This window comes from Exophiala spinifera, assembly GCF_000836115.1.
Source record: "Exophiala spinifera strain CBS 89968 unplaced genomic scaffold supercont1.2, whole genome shotgun sequence".
NCBI lineage: Eukaryota > Fungi > Ascomycota > Eurotiomycetes > Chaetothyriales > Herpotrichiellaceae > Exophiala > Exophiala spinifera.
This window is the reverse complement of record NW_015622514.1, coordinates 2789820-2809237: the sequence shown is the minus strand read 5'-3', so window position 1 is coordinate 2809237 and position 19418 is coordinate 2789820. Positions and strand designations below refer to the sequence as shown.

The 19418-nt window shown below is 51.9% G+C and overlaps 6 protein-coding genes across 6 annotated transcripts; 2 read left to right on the top strand and 4 right to left on the bottom strand.

Moving 5' to 3' along the window:
• Positions 1-1601: 1601 nt before the first annotated feature.
• Positions 1602-2637, top strand: PV08_03323 (uncharacterized protein; the record flags this gene model as incomplete). The annotated part of the gene is made up of 2 exons (XM_016377679.1): positions 1602-1757; positions 1810-2637. 2 exons carry the CDS (start codon positions 1602-1604, stop codon positions 2635-2637), a joined length of 984 nt encoding a protein of 327 aa, XP_016239249.1.
• A 438-nt stretch (positions 2638-3075) lies between these two features.
• Positions 3076-4859, bottom strand: PV08_03322 (uncharacterized protein; the record flags this gene model as incomplete). The annotated part of the gene is made up of 5 exons (XM_016377678.1): positions 3076-3198; positions 3405-3786; positions 3992-4088; positions 4254-4360; positions 4492-4859. 5 exons carry the CDS (start codon positions 4857-4859, stop codon positions 3076-3078), a joined length of 1077 nt encoding a protein of 358 aa, XP_016239248.1.
• A 1530-nt stretch (positions 4860-6389) lies between these two features.
• On the bottom strand, positions 6390-8413 carry PV08_03321 (uncharacterized protein; the record flags this gene model as incomplete). Its single annotated transcript, XM_016377677.1, has 6 exons — positions 6390-6814; positions 6900-7189; positions 7312-7991; positions 8035-8098; positions 8168-8201; positions 8308-8413. The coding sequence occupies 6 exons, from the start codon at positions 8411-8413 to the stop codon at positions 6390-6392; spliced, it is 1599 nt and encodes a 532-aa protein (XP_016239247.1).
• A 1246-nt stretch (positions 8414-9659) lies between these two features.
• Positions 9660-12191, bottom strand: PV08_03320 (uncharacterized protein; the record flags this gene model as incomplete). The annotated part of the gene is made up of 2 exons (XM_016377676.1): positions 9660-10878; positions 10924-12191. 2 exons carry the CDS (start codon positions 12189-12191, stop codon positions 9660-9662), a joined length of 2487 nt encoding a protein of 828 aa, XP_016239246.1.
• Positions 12192-15141: 2950 nt separating this feature from the next.
• Positions 15142-16974, top strand: PV08_03319 (uncharacterized protein; the record flags this gene model as incomplete). Its single annotated transcript, XM_016377675.1, has 4 exons — positions 15142-15316; positions 15376-15428; positions 15495-15616; positions 15687-16974. 4 exons carry the CDS (start codon positions 15142-15144, stop codon positions 16972-16974), a joined length of 1638 nt encoding a protein of 545 aa, XP_016239245.1.
• Positions 16975-17434: 460 nt separating this feature from the next.
• On the bottom strand, positions 17435-19285 carry PV08_03318 (uncharacterized protein; the record flags this gene model as incomplete). Its single annotated transcript, XM_016377674.1, has 3 exons — positions 17435-17986; positions 18037-18189; positions 18251-19285. The coding sequence occupies 3 exons, from the start codon at positions 19283-19285 to the stop codon at positions 17435-17437; spliced, it is 1740 nt and encodes a 579-aa protein (XP_016239244.1).
• Positions 19286-19418: the final 133 nt, after the last annotated feature.

Here is a 19418-nt window from a genome sequence, read left to right as displayed (position 1 = left end):
CCACTTCGAATTGGAGGTGCAATTGATCAAGCTAGGGCGACTGGCAAGATCATCAATATTGCCTTCTTGACCCCATTCGTGGCAATGACGAATATGTCTGCATATGCTTAGACCAAAGGAGGCGTGCTTCTACCAACCAAGGCCTTCAATCATGAATGGGCAGTCCATTGCATTCAGGGAGCATCCTCTTCCTGCCATAAATCCAGGATGACAACACACAAGTCGCTACTCAGGCGGTCAGGTCACTGGATATCTCCTGGTACACCAGGACGCCACTCTCAGAAGCTCTGATGAAGTCTTTTCCAGAGATGGAGCAGTATCGTCGACAGAACGCCGGCTGAGGGTGGCGGTGCCGATGGACTTGCGGGGTGCGGCAGTGTTCCTTCCACCTCATGTATCTGATTACATTACAGATACGAGTATTTTCGTCGATGGAGAGATGATGGTCGGATAGGGAAGGCTTAAATGGTTGTGCTGCTGGCACAGGGAGAGACGATGACTGAGGCGAGTAGAAGATGGTGGGCCACGCCAAGGCTTACATAAGCACCCGAAGACCTTAATGCAAGAACGTCTCAACGACGTCGGTCCAAAACAACTTTCCAACCCTCAGTGATCATCAAGAACAATGCTACTATTCATCAGGTCTGTGGTATCGATGACTGCAAAGCCCAGTGAGTCAAGACATTCAAAGGCTTTAGACTGACCCGACACTTCAGTGAAGCAAGCTTTGTTTCAACGGTAGGCGTTGCCAGACACCCATCTCCCAGACTTGACGGACCAGGATCGAGCTCGATGTTGTGTAGCCTGCCCCTCGCAGACTCTCCTCCTGAATGCAGTATCTGAACTGTTCCAGTATCAGCCTAGTCTGCCATACTTGGTGGCTTGTGGAAGGGCCTCGCCAGCATTATTCTTTTCCCGCCAAGCTGCCTTGAGCGTCCCTGTTGTTGTTATACAGTTATCGCGACCTGCGCACTTGAGTGAAGTGAATCTCGGACCGCAACGGAAAAGCTGCAAAAAAAGAAAAAGAAAGGCCGGATTCGAACCGGCGACCACTTCTGAAATGGAAGAATCCATTTGAGAAGTCGGAAACACAAGGATAGGTGGTTCAGGCGTCACCTGCAACTGGGATTGAACCAGCTGATACCTCCTTATATGGTTGGCCAGGCCATTAGGAGAGTCATGAGAGGGCCGCTGGCAGCGAAGTCCTGAGTGGTCATGCTGTGCATAGCACGGAAAGTGGTCCATCATCGGTCCAAGGCTACATCGACAAGTAATCAGGTTACATGCACTACCACTGACCCTCTCATGCTTCTGAATTTGAACAATAATTTGGGATGTCCAATATATCAAGTGCTAAACAGGGAAGTGCGTGTGGGCAGTGAAAATGTATCGCGTGGACGTGTGGCGCAAGTGAATAACGCTGGCAGTGATCGAATCACCCTCAAAGTTTCTATTGATCGCCAAGGTGAAGTGCTAAAGAGAACAGAACACATTCTCTTATTCTTCTGAAATTCTTCCTCCCTTCCTCACATCACAACATCCTCCTGCGTCTTCTCGTCCCACTATTCTCTCGTCAAAATCCTCCCTTTCTCGTCGTGAAGATGGCAGCTACCATGACTGAGGAAGTCACAAAGAAACTCGAAGTCCGACTCCTGTTCAACGACACCGTTACGACCGAATCATTCTTGATTCCAGCTTCGGAGGCTCCCACACTCAACGACCTCTATGCGGCAATCCATAAGCGAGTCGACGTTGGTGTAAGTGGGCCTTGATACTCTATCAAACACATGACGCTGACTTATTCCCAAGGTGCATGGACTATTCAACTTCTTCGAGTTGGACCGCCCTGGGCTTTATGTTGGCAGTCTGTACCCGGCGTTGTTTCTAGTCCAGGAAAACTCCACGAACAAACACGCCGTGAAACATTGGCGCTGGACGACTCTTACATGGGGCCACTGGATGGAGTATCGACGATGGTACGAGCGCAATGTTCAGGGGTCAAACCCAGGAGACAACTTGAAGGTCGAAATGAAATTGAACATGACGAGAGACAAAGCGTTCACGCGTGAACAGGAGGATGCCTACGTGGCGCTGACGCAGAAGATCACCGACGCTGGAATGGGCGAGGATGACTTGGAATGGCAAGCACCTCCCAGCATGTTGAAGCTGGACGATGTCAACAACAGAAAGGTCTGGGAATGGCACCCCGCCCATGCACAGGAGGGTACCATCAATTATGTCAGTATCGACGCGGTGCCAGCGACAGACGACTGGTTTCCCATGAGGGACCCTGTTTCTCCATTGGTTACCAATGGAACATGCAAGGCGTGCTTGAAGGTCGCCAAGGAGCTCGAAATCCCTAAAATGGGTAAGAAGGCCATCAAAAAGGCCAAGGCCAAGGCCAAGCGCGATGCGGCCGAGGCTGCTGCGGCGGCGGCGGCGGCGGCGGCGGAAGAGGCGGGTGTTGCAGGAGAAGGAGAGGAGATTGACGAAGATGCCATGATGGACATCGTCGAGGAGATGGAGGGCGAGGATGGTGCGGAGGACGAGGAAGAAGAGGAGGAGGCCGGCGGGCCAGATTTCAGTCAGCCTTTGGCGCTGCGTCCGAAGGACGACGACAGCATGGAGATTGATTAGGGTGGCCTACGTGGCAAGAGTGATCAGAAGGGATTTGCTTGCCTACGGGCGTTGATTGTGTGAGTACATGGGGAGTAGAGAGAGATTGCAAATGACAATCGACAGATGAGCATGACATGGGCCTTTTAAGTTTGATAGCCGGGCATAGGCACCGTGTAGACGTTGATGATTCCGCCGCCGTTTCGTTTACGAGTTAGGCCGCAGTCGGACGCCGTTAGACGATATAAGTAGCCATGCGTAACTGCAACATGTTCATGACATTGCCGTGTATACAGATAACAAGGATCGGATGATCGTGAATCGTGATCATCGAATTGAACTGACTCCTCGGATCAAAGCCAAACGAAAAAATATTATCAAATAACCCTTAATCTGCAGTGCACAATTGTGCCTCCTTCACTGGTGTGGCATATGAATGAATGCGGCATATATCAGGTTTTAATTTCTGGGCAATCCCAAGGCTTCTCGTCTTCCAGTTGACGCGGGGTCAAGGTACGGTTTCTCGCCGACTCCTGAAGCGCGGACGCCGGTCCGGATTCCGTCGACGAGATGAGTATCGGGCTATAATGAATCAGAATTAGAAAAGAAGAAAGAAGAGGAAGTGGAGGTAATGTTTAGTATCAAGCTTTGTGTGTCACGGTGATGAGCGAGGGAATGAGGGGGGTTTTGGGTCGAGTTCAAGAAGGAGAGAGGGAGAGAGATAGAGATCATGGAAGAAAGACAATGGGGAATATCGAGGGAAACAAGACCAAGAAGAAAATACATACAGTTGCGGCATGCAAGGTACACGCGTTACTCCAGATGGCACAGGCCTGTTTGGTCCAGTGCATGCGGGCGACGCAGTCGTGGTTCCGGGTGATCAGGCGCAGGACGTAGTCTCGGATCATCTGGTCCTCGTAGTTGTAGACGTCGTTGATGCGCGACACGTGCAGGCCCACGCCGGCGAACAGCGACTTCCACCCCGTGACCGGGTGGGTGCGGATGACCGGGTGCACGGGGCTGAAGTTCAGGTCGGTGTTGAGCGGCGACCCGCGCGGCGACATGACCTCGTAGCCGCCTGCTTTCGTCGCGGACTCGAACACGGGTTGGGCGCACGTGGCCGTGAGGGATTCGAAGAAGGCTTGCATTGGAGGGGAGAGGCGGTCGTACCTTGATGAACACACACAAAGTAAGTAAGGTCCTAGTGGGTATATATTGCACACTTGCTGAGGGGGGAAAAACGGGTATCCGGAGGGTGGGGGTTGGGGTGGAAAGGACGCGGACGTGTAAAAATACTTGACGGAAGGGAGAGATAGGGCGGTATGTCCAGGTAACACAACACAGAGTACCAGGTAGGTAGGTAGGTAGTACGTACAGTTCATAACCGGACACCCAGAGTGTGTCCCCCCCCGAAGGTGGTGTGTCTTGCATACGGAGGAAGCTGAAGTCGGCGGGACATTCTTCAAAAAGGCCTGAGAAACAACAGTTAGACCCGTCACCCACGATCAGGGGGACCGTTGGAAGACATGGATGGAAAGGGATGTAAATAAAGGAGGTCGGAAAGGAAGGAAGGACAGGAGAAGCTGTGAGGGAAAACAGAAATGTGGGAGAGACGAGAGAGACAATGGGGAACGTACAATCACTATGCCATTCTCGACCGAGATCCCTGGGTTCTGATTGACTGTTTGGTCGGTTCTTCATGGTTGCATATATCTTTTTCATCGCTTCAGAATTGATCACGTATCTGATGGGTTGTGTCAGCAAAAGAACAACACAACCGATACTTTGGAATTCGAAATATTCAAAAATGGCATTCCGGGTGTCGGCACGAGGTATGAATGTTTGCCTCGGGGCTTGTAATGGTAAGTAACTCACATATTCTCATCGGTTGTTCCGTCGGCCATGGGAATATTGTTGGGATCGTTGTACAACGGATGGACGTGCAGGCCATGATCCTCGGGACGACCAGTAAACTTGCCTAACAGGTCGGTGATCTGCTTTTGCTCGGCGACGGTCAAGTCGTCTTGGGGAGCGCGGAAGAAGACGACACCGCGCTCGCAGATGGTGATGGCCAGGTCGCGAATCTGGTCTTCGGCGTTGGGCGCGTGAAGAATCTCCTTCAGTTTGGCCGTTGGGTATTCGCGGCCGATGATGGGAGTGACATCGACGTATTCGAGGTGGTCGATTGCCCCGGAGTTTTTGAGAGGGGTGCGTTTCAATCTCAGGGGGGATATAGAGCCCATCTTGTGCAGCAGTTGAAAGGTGTGCCTGTTCGTCTGTACGTCTGTTGGTTGGTGTGGTATATCGAGGGGTGTTAGACACAAACACACGGCGGGAGAGAAGGAAAATGAATCAACGGGTTGAACCTGGATCTTGATGAATGTGAGATGTAAATACGAATATGAATATGAAGTATAATAGGACTGTATTCAGGGTTTTCAAACCATTCAAACAACTTTGTGGTTTCGGTTTGGTTCGGTAAACAGTATCAGTATCCTACCTTCGGCACTCGTGTTTGAGACACGGTAATCGGAATCGCAAGATACTGCATGTGCCACTGACATACTGAACTAGCGTTAGGGCCGCGAAGAAGCCGATGAGCGCTTTGAAAATTTCGTGGGGCCTCTACAAGGAGGGTGGTGGTGGTGATGGTGTTGATCCATCCCCATGGGGCCCATGAAGGTCTCCAAGCTGAGGAGACGAAGAACAGGGGGTTCGGTGGGCCTCGCTTGTACAGTACAACTTACAAGTCACAATTTTGCTATCCAGTTGATGAATCTCTGAAAAGGAAATGAAAATGGAAATGGGTATTGTCCGGAGCTACCGACATCTTTCTACCTTGGCGGCGCATCTCCCGAGTACAGAGATTCTGAGAGACATTTACCTACCGTAGGTACAGTGGGCGCAGTAGGTCCCCAGGTAAGCATCAGGATACAGCTCGTATTCCGGTTATTGGCTTCCACCTCGGCAGATCAATCGAACGAGGCACGGAAAGCCAAGTATGACCGTCAGAGTGTCGTTTGGAGACGGACGTGACAGGAAAAGCATATTGGTGCCGGTCTTCCGCGGGGAAAAAGCACAGAGATGAACGAGTACGGGCACAAGTAATTACCAAAGTGCTCGTCCAGGGAATGTCAGAGACAGAGAGACAGGCTGAACAGCGAATCAACAAAGACCTCACAACTGCCGAACTGTACGACATGCTATACGCGTCTTAGGGCAATACATATAGACACCATTAGGGCTCATGGGCCATCGTCACCTTGGCAAAGATTGGAGATCATGATAATCTGGATGGGAGTAACTAGCACATTAGGCGAAAGTATCGGCAGTTGGTATACTCCCTACAGACCAGATTTGAGCAGAGCGAAGTTCCACGGAATTGCCCTTGTCCACAACAGATCCAAATGGGACGAGTGTGATGTGTGCTCATGGCTCCTTGTAAGTTAACTTTAGTCTAGGCAACGCAAGGGCTGCAAGGCTGAGGACCCCCAGATCTGGGCTTGAACTGGCTTTTGATCGGGTATCGCCTACTAAGTAGGGCTCATGGACCAGAACAACGGTATTGATCAAGCGTGGAATTCTGACATGGATCGCAATATGGGTTCTCATTCTTCATCAAGCCTGTGGTGCTCGTGCGTTCGTCCATAGAACAAATATCTCAGACTTCCCCTACAACATCAATCTGGTCGTGTACAGTATGGTGTACCACATATGCCGCGAATACAGCTAGCTTCCTTGACACTCCAACTGGCCTCTCGCTTCTGACTCCATCATACCCTCTTATCAGGCGTAGTATCACTCATCTCCACGTGCGTCGAGTGAACGTGAATCCCCTTTCTTTCCGCCAGATCATCGCCCATGGCTTCGGCAGCGTAGCTCTCGACACCCGTACACACGTAGCCCTTGAATTTCCTGGCGGGTAGTCTGGCTTCAAACATTTCGTGAATCTCTTCGAGCGTCCGATCCTTGGTCTCTGGTAAGAAGAACCACGTAAAAATAACACAGACAATGTTCGATGCAAACCAGATATACCCATACTTGGGGCCCCAGCCGAATTTGGCAGGGTTGATAAAATAAGGAGCGCTGAATGTTCCGGCCCAGTTACCCAGGAAATTCAAGGCCGTTGCCAGACCAAAAGTAAAAGCGCGAAGCTGATTATTCACATATTCTCCACCGAGGAGCCATGCATATGGAGCTAGAACATTCATAAGAACATCGTCAGCACTGGTTCAGTCATCAAACTTTCGCGAATCGAAGATCAAATAACTTAACAAACTCACCGTAAGCGACGTAGAAAAAGGTAAATAGCGCAATAAATGCCACGACAACACGTCCGGTCGCCTCAGTGCCTGGACTCTTTGTCCACACGATGGCTGGCACAAGCTGACAGATAGCGCATGCAGTAATGCCGACAAGCATCACCGTTCTCCGGTCGATCAGTCTCACGAAGAAGAAGCTCACCAACACTCCGATCAGTCCCGTACACGTTACGAGGACGGAATAAGAGAAAGGCTTCTCAACACCGGCAATTTGAAGGAAGTACGTCGTATAGATATTCACCCAAGAAGAGCTGATTGATAGGTTAGAATGGCAGAAACGTGGTGGGGGAGGAAGGGGAGGAAGGGGAGGAAGGGGAGGAAGAGAAGACAAAAGAAGTGGTCGAGTAGAAGAGAGAAAAGATCAGAGACTCACCCATTAGCCGAATGGAAGCATACGACGGCAATACTCAACAACGTCCTACGAAGGTTTGTCCCACGCCACATCTCCAAGAAAGCACCTTTCTTGTTCTGTTCCAACTGTGCCCTGGTCGATTGCCGGATCTCATTCAACTCGGCCTTGAACTCCAGCTCGTCGATGTGGGAATTGCGCAGGCGTCGGAGCGACCTTTCAGCCTCTTCCTCCTTGCGCTGAGTGAAGAGCCATCGAGGGCTTTCGGGAGCGAAGAAGAACAAGAGCACACTCTGCAATGTCGGCGCAATGAAGAACATGGCCAGTGGGATCTGGTATGCGTGTCTGTTCAGCTTTGTATGTGTGCCGTAATCGACACAGGCACCGACAATGGATCCGATCGACAGCATGACTTGGTACACGGCGAAAGTAATGCCTCGAAGATGGGCAGGTGCCGCTTCGTGGACGTAGAGTTGCGCAAAGGTCAGAAACCAACCGACAGAGACACCGAGGATCAATCTGGACACGTAGAGTGCGGCCTTGCTCGTGGTCCCCAGTTGTATCGCGGTCGCAATGTAGTTCAAGACTGCGGCGGCCCAGAGGCCGTGCCGTCGACCAAATTTGGCACTGAAAGGTCCCACGAGCAGCGAAGAGAGGAATGTACCGACGGTCATGAGTGACGAGATGAGTTGTTGGACCGTGTACTGCAAGGTCAGTATGTGATGTGACGGGAGACGAAGAACGTACATCGATATTCCACTTTTTCAGTTCTTCATCGTAGTATCCAAACACTTCAAGGAACCCAGGCATTCTGTTTGCCCGCCGGGATTAGCCAATTGGTCTCATGATGATGGAAATATGCGCCAGGCAACCAACGTACGAGAGAAACCCTCCCACAAGAGCGTAATCGAGGCCTGCGTGAAACGAACATTCCGTCAGCAATTATCGTCTCGTGGCAATGTCATCAAAGGTAGTATACTTGGATGTAGGTGTACAATTTCAACAAAACAACAGACATACCATACTGAAACGTCGACAGCGTTGCGACAAAACATATAGCAATACACTTCCAGTGACTTCGCACGTCGAGTTTGAGTGGATTGGCAGAAACGGTGGCGGCGACCATGTTTGCCTGCGCTGCGCTGTGCTGTGATGGAACTTGACTGTGTGTAGCGTGTCTTTGGTTTGATCTTCTCAAAGTAGCAACAGGATGAGGACCATCGGTCAGGTCAGGTCAGGTCAGGTCAGGTCAGGTCAGGTAGGCACGGGGCCGAAGAAGGGATAAATACAGAGTCTTATGCATATCAGTTATCCACTGCCTACCGGAGAACCCATGGAATCATTGCTCTGAGCATCATCACCACCAGCAGTGAACTAGGTTAGTGAAGTTGAACCCACCACTGGTCCAGGCGCAGACTCCAGATTCCAGAGGCACTGCGACTGGGGCCAGTGAGGCTTTCAAGTGACCGAACGTTGGAGTAAAGACAAGTGGCACCCTCCATGGGATGGATATTCACCAGTGGCCACACGGTAGTCACTTAGTGCTCCATACTCCTCCATACGGGGTGATAAAAGCTAGGTGAATGCGGAGTCTAAGGTGATATGCACGGCTGTCATCGGTAAATGGCCGGCTTAGCTCCTTGGTACACCAATCCATACCTTGATCCAAAGCAACTCCGCAAAGTTCTACCGGAGGCACACAAGATCTTGGATCACCGTCTACCGATTCCTCTGTACTTTGTACAACTGCCGAACCGTGTGGCAGGCTCACTAACTACCTACGAACTGCCAACTCCTAGTCCGTCAGGCTAGTGAGGCTGCACCAGCCAGCCAGAAACCACTTCACGAACAAATCCCGCCACATTACCTGCCCATCCTGATTGCCACCGTTAGAAAACACCGTGGACGATGTCTTGGAGATTTACCACTTGAAGACTCTTCCGCACCGGTTCGGCAAATCCATCATGGTCATGTCTGTCTCTTATCCGATGGCTGAGACACATTCGCACAACCGAGGGAATATCGTGTGACAAAGATGAGTCAGTAACCTCGGGCCCCCAAGAACAGCATCAGACATAGAAAGAAGAAAGGAAAGAAAGGGACACGACACGACAACAAGAAAGGAAAGATAGGCTTTGGTCTTGTACATCACATTCAGTATTCATCTCATCAGCAAAATCTGTCGTAGAGTAACAATCAACACACTATTAGCCCACCATTCAGAAGGAAACTCATCGATCAAACTCGTCTGGCAGTAGTCTTGGGTGGCCGTCAACCCCGTGAACCTCATCAGCGCGTAAAGTATGATTTATACAGAATCAAGATGCAACATAAGGAAATTCATCTCGTACAATATGCGGCCTTCCAGTCATTCATATCCAATTTCCCTGCTCAAACCCAAAGTTCATGGCAAGAAACTCATCCCCAAACCCAAACGCCATGAGTTCATCGTTGGTGAAATCCATGGGCCCCAGCTCTTGAGGGATGCCATACGGCATCATGCCCTGGTTGTGCATGCCCATCTCAGTCACACCGGGCAGCATTTGTGGCTGATTCATCGGCGGTATCCATGGCTGTGGCGGCGCAATGACTGGAGGAGGGGCAGGTCCTGGCGCCATTGCTGCCTCCGAGAGCATCTGAAGGCCGTTTCGTGGTTGTTGATGAGCCTGTGCATTCTGATCGATTGATGCCCGATTCTGAGAATTCCAGCCAAGAGTCGCCGGGTCTTGCTGCTGTGGCACGGCTTTGTACAGGGACTGGCTGTTGGATCTGCCTGCAGGAGTGTGCTGCCGTGATACGCGGTTGCTCCCGTTGTTGGTCGGCTCCATACGCTTCATATGCCAGCTCTTGAGCATATTGAAGATGAGGCTGAACTTATGGGCTACTCTGCTCATCCCGCCCTCGGACGTCTTGGTAAGCGTGTCAATCATTCGATCAAGATAGTATTCGACGTTCAAATCCTTGGTCTTGAAGATGAGCGCAAATTTGGAGCCTTTGGCTGAAACGGCCGAGTATAGTTTGATCAGGGCGACTGCCGCATAGGATGATCGAACGAAAAATAGAGTGGGAAGTGCTCGAAGCATCTTGACGTCCATGCTCAAAAAGGCTTCAAAGGCAGCGTGCGCAGAATGGATGCATGTTGTCAGAGCCTCGATATGGGCCGGTGTAACGTTATCAGGGTCAGGAGGTCCTTCAATTGGAGTAGCGTTGAAAGGCGGCCTGAAGTCATCGATGTTATGGTTGTGATGCATGGCAATTTCATGCATGTAGAGGTTGATGATTCCCTCGCTGTGCTGTATGACTGGCTTCTTCAACATTTCAGGGTTAGCAGCAGCATGCCACTCTTGCAGCCGCCGCTCGAAGTTTTTGAGGTGGTACTGAGTTTTTTGATCAGTCAAGGTCAACTGGGATAGTGGGTCGTCCATAGAAAACTCCCTCCCAATGTCCTCAGCCAGGTGCTGTGCGTGAACTAGATGGCATAGTGCCTTGTCAGACGGTAGAGCGTCAGACGCCGTATTGAGAATTTCAATACATTCGTCAAGATAGGCACTCCACCGCACCAGCAATGGTCGTCGCAGCGACATGGAAGAACTAAACGTATTAGTCGAGGACTGAGATCAGCAACAGAACACTCACTTGGAACACATGTAATAGCAGCCCAACCAGCACCGTCGGGTTTCAGCACTGTTCGGATCGGCCAGCGGGCGCTTGTTTTCGTTATAAGGCCGCCACATATTTGGGCCACCGCGTTTCGCGCGTTTGCCCATGCCAAGGTCCATGGCCATCACGGCAGCAATATGGATGAGTTGATTGAAATTCAACTCTTCGTACTTTTCCGGCGGCTGATAGAAGCATGTTGTCACTTGAACAGCCTGCACCAGTTCGAGAGATTTCTCCCCTCGAAAAATGACTCGGTCTGCAAGAGTTCTGCTTAGTTCGATGATCAGCTTCTGTTGTACATCTGGTCGAATGGTGCTGGAAGCCACCGCAAGCACCGCTAAGAAGAGAACGGGCTTGTTCTTGCGTACGTCGTCGGCATTAGTGCCAGGAGGAAATACCACCAGCGGGAGATGCTCGCACATCTCTGCCATATATCTATCAAAGCACTTCCTGGCTGTACTCCCATCGAGGATTCCCCGCTCGACCGGGTCGACTGGGGCCAATTCATCGGGGTCGACTCTGGGCCTGATATGTTCGGGCATGATGGGGTGATAATGAGAGCCTGGGCCGTTTGACTTGAAGGAGGGCGAGACTGACTTATGCAGTTCACTTCCAAAGTAGTCATAGTCGGCGACCTTTCGTTTTACGCCTTGTTGACTCTGCTGTGGTGACAAACTTGTGACCGGTGGAGGAGGACCATGCCATTGTTCTCCGTATGCGGGAGGTCTTGCTGGCTGAGTCTGACTCGGGTCTACCGCGACTTCTCCTTCGCTTCCACCTCTGGCAGCTAGCGTGGCAGTAAGGGCATCGATTTTCCTTTCCAGTTCCGCGACACGACTATCTGTTTTTTTCTGTCTCTTCCTACTTGGGGCAGTAACAATGCATTGTCGGTTCGCCTTGGCGCATCTTTTGCATGAACCTGTCGGGTGATTGTCGTCCGGCTCGCATTTCACTTTTAGCTGTCTGCAAGCCTCGCAGGCCCGTGGTCTCTTGAGATCATTTGGATCGTTGGGGTTGCCAGAAGGGCTGCCGTCCTCAGGACTCTCCTGTGCATGGGGATTGGGAGGGTAGTAGTTTGGTGTTTGGATGCTCTGGTAGGACGGATTCGGCGACGGTTGTAAAGGGGAATAGGCAGCAGTGGCGCCGTTTGGGAAATGCTGGGAATCCCGGGCCTTTGGAGGACTACTCAATGAAGAGGCTCGCAGTTGAGGATCGATATGAGGGTATGGCTCGATATTCGCCATGGCTATAGAGGCTGCGACGCGGTGGGATGGCCGACGTTGGTGATCGGGAGGGCGGTGGTTGTGACGCCGTTGGTGTGGCCGGTGCGCCGACTTCTGCTCTGCTGTTGCAGACAGCCTTGTCGCGTCTAGGAAGTTATTCTTTGCATGTTCACAGTCCGAACAGCATGCTTCGAGAGTTCACCACGTTCAGGGAGGCTTCACTCTACACAACTCGGCGACCGGGCCAGTCTCTTCAATTCACTGTCAACCTGGGATGACGGATGATGGGCTCTTGGCGGGTTGTACTGTTCGGGCTAGTTATGGTGAGGCCTTATTAGCCTCAAGGCGCAGCCATCCCTACAATGCCGCTTTTACAGCCTCGTGCTAGCAACCTCGGCCTCTGCTCCCCTTTCTCTCACTCTTCGAGTCGCTATAATTGGCGATACGCCTACGCATGGTGGACTCCAGTTTACAGGCACCGTGATAGGCAGGATCCCTATTTTAGGATCTCTCCTTTATCTCCCTACCTTCTCATATGCCGGGGCTACCGACTTCAAGTACAAAACGGTGTCCCGTCTGTCTCTGAGACTACGGACTGAACTCTCCTCTGTTGCATTTGGGTTCACTGCGCTTCTTTGAGTCTCTGTCCTTCGCTAAGGCCGGCATCATCAAGATTGGGCTCGCGATGGCTCTATAACACTCCCATCTACATTACTCGAAACGGAAAGAGGACCCCCTCCCACACCCTTCGAAATGTTTGTCGACGCGGCCAAGGCAGGGGCCAAAATCGCTGCAGCGATGTTGTCCGTGACTTGGAGATAGATCGCCAATGTCAAACGCGAACCAAAATGCCCGCTATTGTGGTTGGGTAGCGAGACCTACCTGCAGGAACTTGACGACGGCATCGTTTACCAGACCATGGCAATGAATGGCCCAGAGGCATTTCAGGTGTCATCATCATTCTAGCATGTAAGTATTGAAGACGACTATCAATAACTAGGCTTTCTCGTTGCAATCATTAGGTAAGACTAACCGGCGACACCCTCTACGGCAAAATCAGTGAGATCTATTCCATCAACTCGTCAACAAATAATTCGTTACTAAAGATTCGGATACCGCCGGTGAAGATGCCGTATATGGCCTAGATGTTCTTAAAATGGTCAGCTTCTGTGGTGAACGAGACATATTTGACTTCCCATCGTTGAAGGTCAGGGCCACTGCAGTTTTTGGAACGCTACTTGATCTGGTACGGCACAATGAGGGAGAGGCAGGTTCCTACTTCCATGAGCGTAGTGAAGAAACAAAATTCAAAGCAGCTGCAAAGTGCAAGGCCATCACTTCTCATGGTAACATAATGACCCGAAAGTACAACAATTTTCCAAGGCACAGCCATGTCCCTCGGGCTGCCCGGAAAGAATCCCCACGAGCAATAGAAGGCCTTCGAAATGAATCCCTGACCAAAGTGGTCTGCATCACGCACTCCGAAATCGGGTCCTCTGTTGCCCTACGGTACCGTCAGGCCATCACAAGTGGGAATGCCAGGACTATGTACCGAAGCTAAAGCACAGATTTTTATCTTATCTGATCCGCTCCGGGCGTCGTAACTGCTCGGCGGAGTCCTTGGCATCCTCGGCATCAAGTTGACTTTGGTGCCAGCCAAACATCCTCGACAGCTCCCGTCATCTCCCAAACCCAGGCTCCCATCTGGCGTGGCCGTTATGGTGACAGTTCAACCCCCTATCACTAGCCAGGGAACTTCTCTATCAGATTCTCAGTGATGGAGCTCACGCCTCTCGTGAGTTGGGATGTGCAATTGGTATGCCGAACGACAGGTCGTTGATCATGTCAACATCCTCAACACAAGTCTGCCGACTCAAATCATACCAAAATGGAACCCCCGACGATGTTTTTGCCGATACCGGATTCGTTGGCTCCCTTCCTTATGGTCACCACGGATTCCTTTAAAGTCAAGACTTTAGATCGATTCTTCTGTTCCACCCTTGGGACGCATTGAGAATGAGCCTGTTCTCTTCTCGGGGCACCCCGCTCGCATGTGCATATCTCTGCATTACTGTTGGTTGTGATAAAGCTTCATGCCCATCGTTGTCGCTTTTATTCGGCCCGGGAAAACCGCAAGATGCAGAGCTTTAGGCCAAATAGCTGACATCCTCACTTCTGCCGGTTGAGACTTCATATCAGGACTCGCTCTATCCTTGCTTTGCGTGGGAGTGAGTCTGTGGAGGCACACTCTGAGAATCTGAAGATTTGATCAAAGTGTTGAGTCCTAGCAACAGTCCCAGTGTTACGCGCTGATCTCGGGGCACGAGCGTCGAGCCATGGTAAGGGGAACCTGGCTTGATTGCTGGCTACCTTCAAACTGACCTGGCGCTTCTAGAGTCTCGTGGAGTCGCAATTCGACCTCCATGTGAAATATCGGTAGGACCAGTCTCCTTCCTAGGCCTTTTTAGTGACACTCCTGACAAATCTGAAGCTGGGGCCTGTATTCCTTCTGGGGCGGTGTCCTTTTGATTGGGACCGTAACCCGCCTTGTGAAGCTTGTCTCTGTCGACCGTCAGACGTCTCATGACGGAGAAACCGAAGTTGAGGCCTCCTCATGGGGACACAAGCGTCGCCGAGGGCGACCTTTCACTTATCTCCAGACGATATCCCATGCAGTCACGACGAATCTGGTCATACCGCCAGCTTTCGGATCCCACCATCAGCGACTCCTTTGGTGGTGTTATATTCCCACACGTCTGGAGACTATAGTGGTCTTTGCCTACTGGATCCTCAATCTGATTCTCTGTTGTGTATCCTTTGAGACCAGGGATCCCAGCGTACAGAATTCGCTCTTTGCTGCCAGGTGCCGTCCCTGAAATCACCGACTTGGTCTGACCATGGTTCTGACTTAGTCTACAGTTACACGTCGCCCACTCAACTACATCGTTTCATCGCGGATCGCACCGGGATCATGGCGTTCAACAATCTACCGATGCTATGGGTGTTCTCCTTGAGAAACAACTGCCTCATGTGGCTTACCGGCTGGAGTTTTGCAACCTTCATGACATTTCATCGCCACATATCACGTATCGTCTTGATCCAAGCGATCGTACATGCTTCCACATATTCTGCCTATCAAGCTGCCTGTAGGTTGATGCTTTGCTCTGCACACCAAGCCGTCACAATGCTAAAGCTATTCTACCAGTTGACTACTTGGCGGCATCCTGGAACGAACACTACTGGCAGATGGGCGCCATGGTAGGTGCAGCTCATGAACGTACCTCGTTAAAGGTCGGCAGGGGATGAGAATAACCAACCGTGCAGGCCATCATTGCGATGGGTTTCATTCATCTGGCCTCATCCATCTACTTCCGGATCAAGTGCTACGAGCTTTTCCTGGTCGCGCATATAGCGCTCTCTGTTGTTTTCCTCGCCGGATTGTTCTAGTGATTCTCCCTTTACCCCTTTACTCCGTCCTCCCATTATACGGCGGAGAGGGCTGACGATCGACTCTAGTCATATCGACCACTTTGTCGGGAGATACGATGCTTACATCTGGCCTCTGGTTGGGGTCTGGGCCTTTGATCGTGCGGTCCGGATTGCCCGGTTGGCGTATTGCAATATCGCTCTCTTTTCCAGTGGCACGGTGGTTGGATATAACTCTGTCGCGTCCCTCCTTGGAGAAACCGGTCTGATCAAACTCGAGGTGACAATCTCGTCGCAATTCCCGACGCTCGGCGCAGGTCAACACTTTTACCTCTACCGGCCGCTGAAGTGGAGGGGCTGGGAAAGCCACCCCTTCACGCTGGCAGGCTGGACATGGACACATACCGAAACTTCTGCTAATGAAGTTGAACAGTCTGAGAGTCTGAGGGACTTGCCCGAGAAGAAGGCAGCGCGGACAGACACCATTGCAACATTACCGCCATCAGCCGATGCCGGCATTTCGCTACCCATACCAGCCAATACTCCCAAACACGACGAGGGTAGTAAGAGTACCATTTTGACGACGGAGATGGAGCAAGTCTCTGGACGTAAGGTTACATTCTACATCCGTCCGCGTGGCGGCTGGACGATGCGGCTCCGCGATGAATGTTTGAAGGAGCCCTCGAGGTCCGTTAGGGGCCTCACGCTGCTCGAAGGACCCTATGGGCAAGTCAGGAGTCCGATTCACACGTTTGAAAACGTGGTATTCGTCGTCGGGGGCAGCGGCATCACGGTTGCAATGTCATATCTTCAGGACCACGTGGAGAGGACCACAAGGCCACCACGACGAGGACGAACAATGCGCACCAGAACGCGGCAGATCACCCTGGTCTGGGTGACCAGGAAGACCTCCATGATACGAGAGATCACGTCAGGCGGTGGTCAGCTGCGGCGCGTTTGTCATCGGGGAGACGTGCGCATGCGTCTCTTTGCCACTTCTCCCAGGGTGGAAGAACAAGATGAAGCAGAAGTGGAAGCAGAAGCAGAGCCACATACACTAGACAAAGGGTCCGCCGGCCACGAGAAGGCCGATGATCAGGGACGACAACGGCGACAACCCCAGCTGCACATTTTACACGGACGGCCGAGTATCACGGACGAGGTCTTCAGCGCGATCAACGGCGCCGCGAGCTTGCCACAGGATGCAAGGACGGCCATCGTGGCCTGTGGGCCGGCTGGCATCGCAGACGAAACCAGAGCCGCTGTTCACAAGGTACTGAAAGAAGGCAACGATAGAGTCGAGTACTTCGAGGAGAAGTTCGGGTACGTACAGAAAATTGATCGGCTCCGTCCAGAGGTTGCAATCCCTTCGGTTTGACCCCCAGCTAACTCGTTCTCAGATGGTAACATGGCGGCATATGTACCTCCGGGGGGTTATTTTTAGTATGTCAAGGCCCCTGGCCGTGGCCTGCTCAAGGGGGCTTGATGGCGGGCGCCGGGCTCAAACACTCCTCCTGGGTGTCCCGGTCACTCGGATCAGTGAATTCTTCCATGATTCTTCCATTACCATTCAAAATGTGGCGAAGTACGGGGCAGGGAGCAATGAGGGTTTTGTTGATGGAATTGGAATAGGAATAGGGGTTCAACATTGATCTATCTATCATAGAGAAAGAAGTTATGCCATAAACTCAACACAGGGGGAATCTTTGATGAAGTGTCCTCGAAAGCACTTAGTTACGGTCTTGACAAACTCCAAATTTGCCCATCAGATGGGATTCCATTTCTCGAAGAAGTCCATCAAAAAAAAAGAAAAATCTTCAAGTCGTTAATGTCGTGAATCATGCTATAAGTTTGTGCACTGGACACTCGGCTTTGCGCCCCAACCATTCTATGATGCAGCTCTTGTGAAACTTGCACAAGCACTCCAGCCGTGCCAATTCGTCTCCGACATCGTATTCAATCATACATATCGAGCACTCTTGCGGACCCCCGTCCTCGCCGACGCAGTCCTTTTCAGTCGCGGTGAACGGGAGCACGTAAATTCGAGCCTGCGAGGGCCCGCCGGCCCCTTCGTATCGGGCCGAGGGGTCTCTTGCAACGATGCAAGACATGATGTGCTCCTCTCGCGCAGTCTCGGTTCCGTCAGGCTCTTTCGGGGGAAGTGCACGTTGACAAATAGGACAGATATCTCTCTCGTCCAGACGAGGCCGTGATGGGCCATCAACGATGCTCGGCAGGGTGACAGGGAAGCGAGTGGCTGTAGTCTCGTAAGGAGCGCGTGGTGGAACATAGGTGCTGCGACTGAGACCACCCACCCACTCATCTCGAGGCTGGCGAGAGTGTGAATGTGAATTGCCGTAGCTGGGCCGGCGTTCGGAAGCAAACCGATCCTACAGAGGCAGGTCAGAACAGGCAACGGGACAATAGAAGTATCACTTACTCTTGACGGCGCTGGGGATGCCGCTTCTCCTACTAACGCAGATAGGCTATATTGGCTAGGAGACGTCAGGGACGGGTGAGGACCGGTCCAACTTGAACGGTTTGGCAGAGGGCCAGAGCCATCATATCTCATGGGATTGCGCAGGGAATCGTTCTGCAGGAAACAGTTAGCCCTTGTTTCACATATCTCTACTCGTTTGTCCACAGATACTGACTCTTGCCGGTATGGGTGGTCTATTCCCAAGACCCTGCGGGTGGCTAGAGGCTCTTGCGTGCCCGAGTGTGTGACTCCATGGAGATTCGCGTCGACTGGGTTCGTTCTCAAGAACGGGGTAGTGTGGGAAGGGGTCGGGTTGAGGGTCTGGTACGCAGGGGTTGCAAAGTCGAACTTTCTCGCCTCCATCCAGTGCAAGATACGGGTTAGGCGAGGCTGGATTATCAAAGGGGTCGTCATCGTTGCCGTCCGCTGTCAAGTCTATAGGGTCATGTCGGCTTCTAGCCCCTTGCCCCAGAGGCGGAACAGTATCTGGCCCCGGTGGATGAACAATAAACTGTCGGGGAATGGTTATGCGATGAGGGGAGCAGTCGTTGCATACCACTCTCCCACACTTTCTACAGTGATGTCGGCGAAACATCCAGCTGAAGGGTCGCTTGCAGATAGGACATTCGTTGACTTCAGAGTCTGGTTGCCAGCGAGGCACAACGTACCTCCCCGACGACGCCGAGGAAGTCGGATTCATCCTCGTCTCGCCGTGCCGGTAGAGTGCTGATGCTTGTGATGGTGAGGGAGTAGTTTCTGTCAAATCGATGACTTCTGGTGCAGGGTTCGCGGCAACAGTGTGATTCCGCATTTGGGTTGAAGGACCATCCATTCGGTACGCGTCATGAGCGGTTCTTCGATCATAGTAGCTGCCACTATTTGTCCTTCTTCTACCATCTTCTACAGTCGTTGTGAGTCTTCTCTTACGGTCCCTTGCGATGATGCTGCGCCTGCGCTCTTCAGTGATCTGGTCATTCGTAGGGCCTGGGAGGGGAGGATCTATGAGTGCTGCAATCGACATTTGGTTGCTTTGGCCTGAGCCTGAGCGGATGAGCGGATTGGGGACCGGGCTGGAATCCAAAGCACTGGGAAATGTCGGCCTCGGATTGTCGTTGATACCATGGCTGCGCGAGGAAGCGTCAGAAAGAGTGGCAGTGGCAAGATTGGAACCCCTATTGCTAGAAGAAATGATCGAGTCCGAAGATGACATTATCTTTGGCCACAGTCAGATTCTGACAACGGCAAACCAGGAGAGGACGGAGCAGAGATAAGAGCGCAACAATCAATCAGCCTGACCAGACTGCGACAGCGACGTCAGCCAGACATGGGCAACCAGGCCCGTA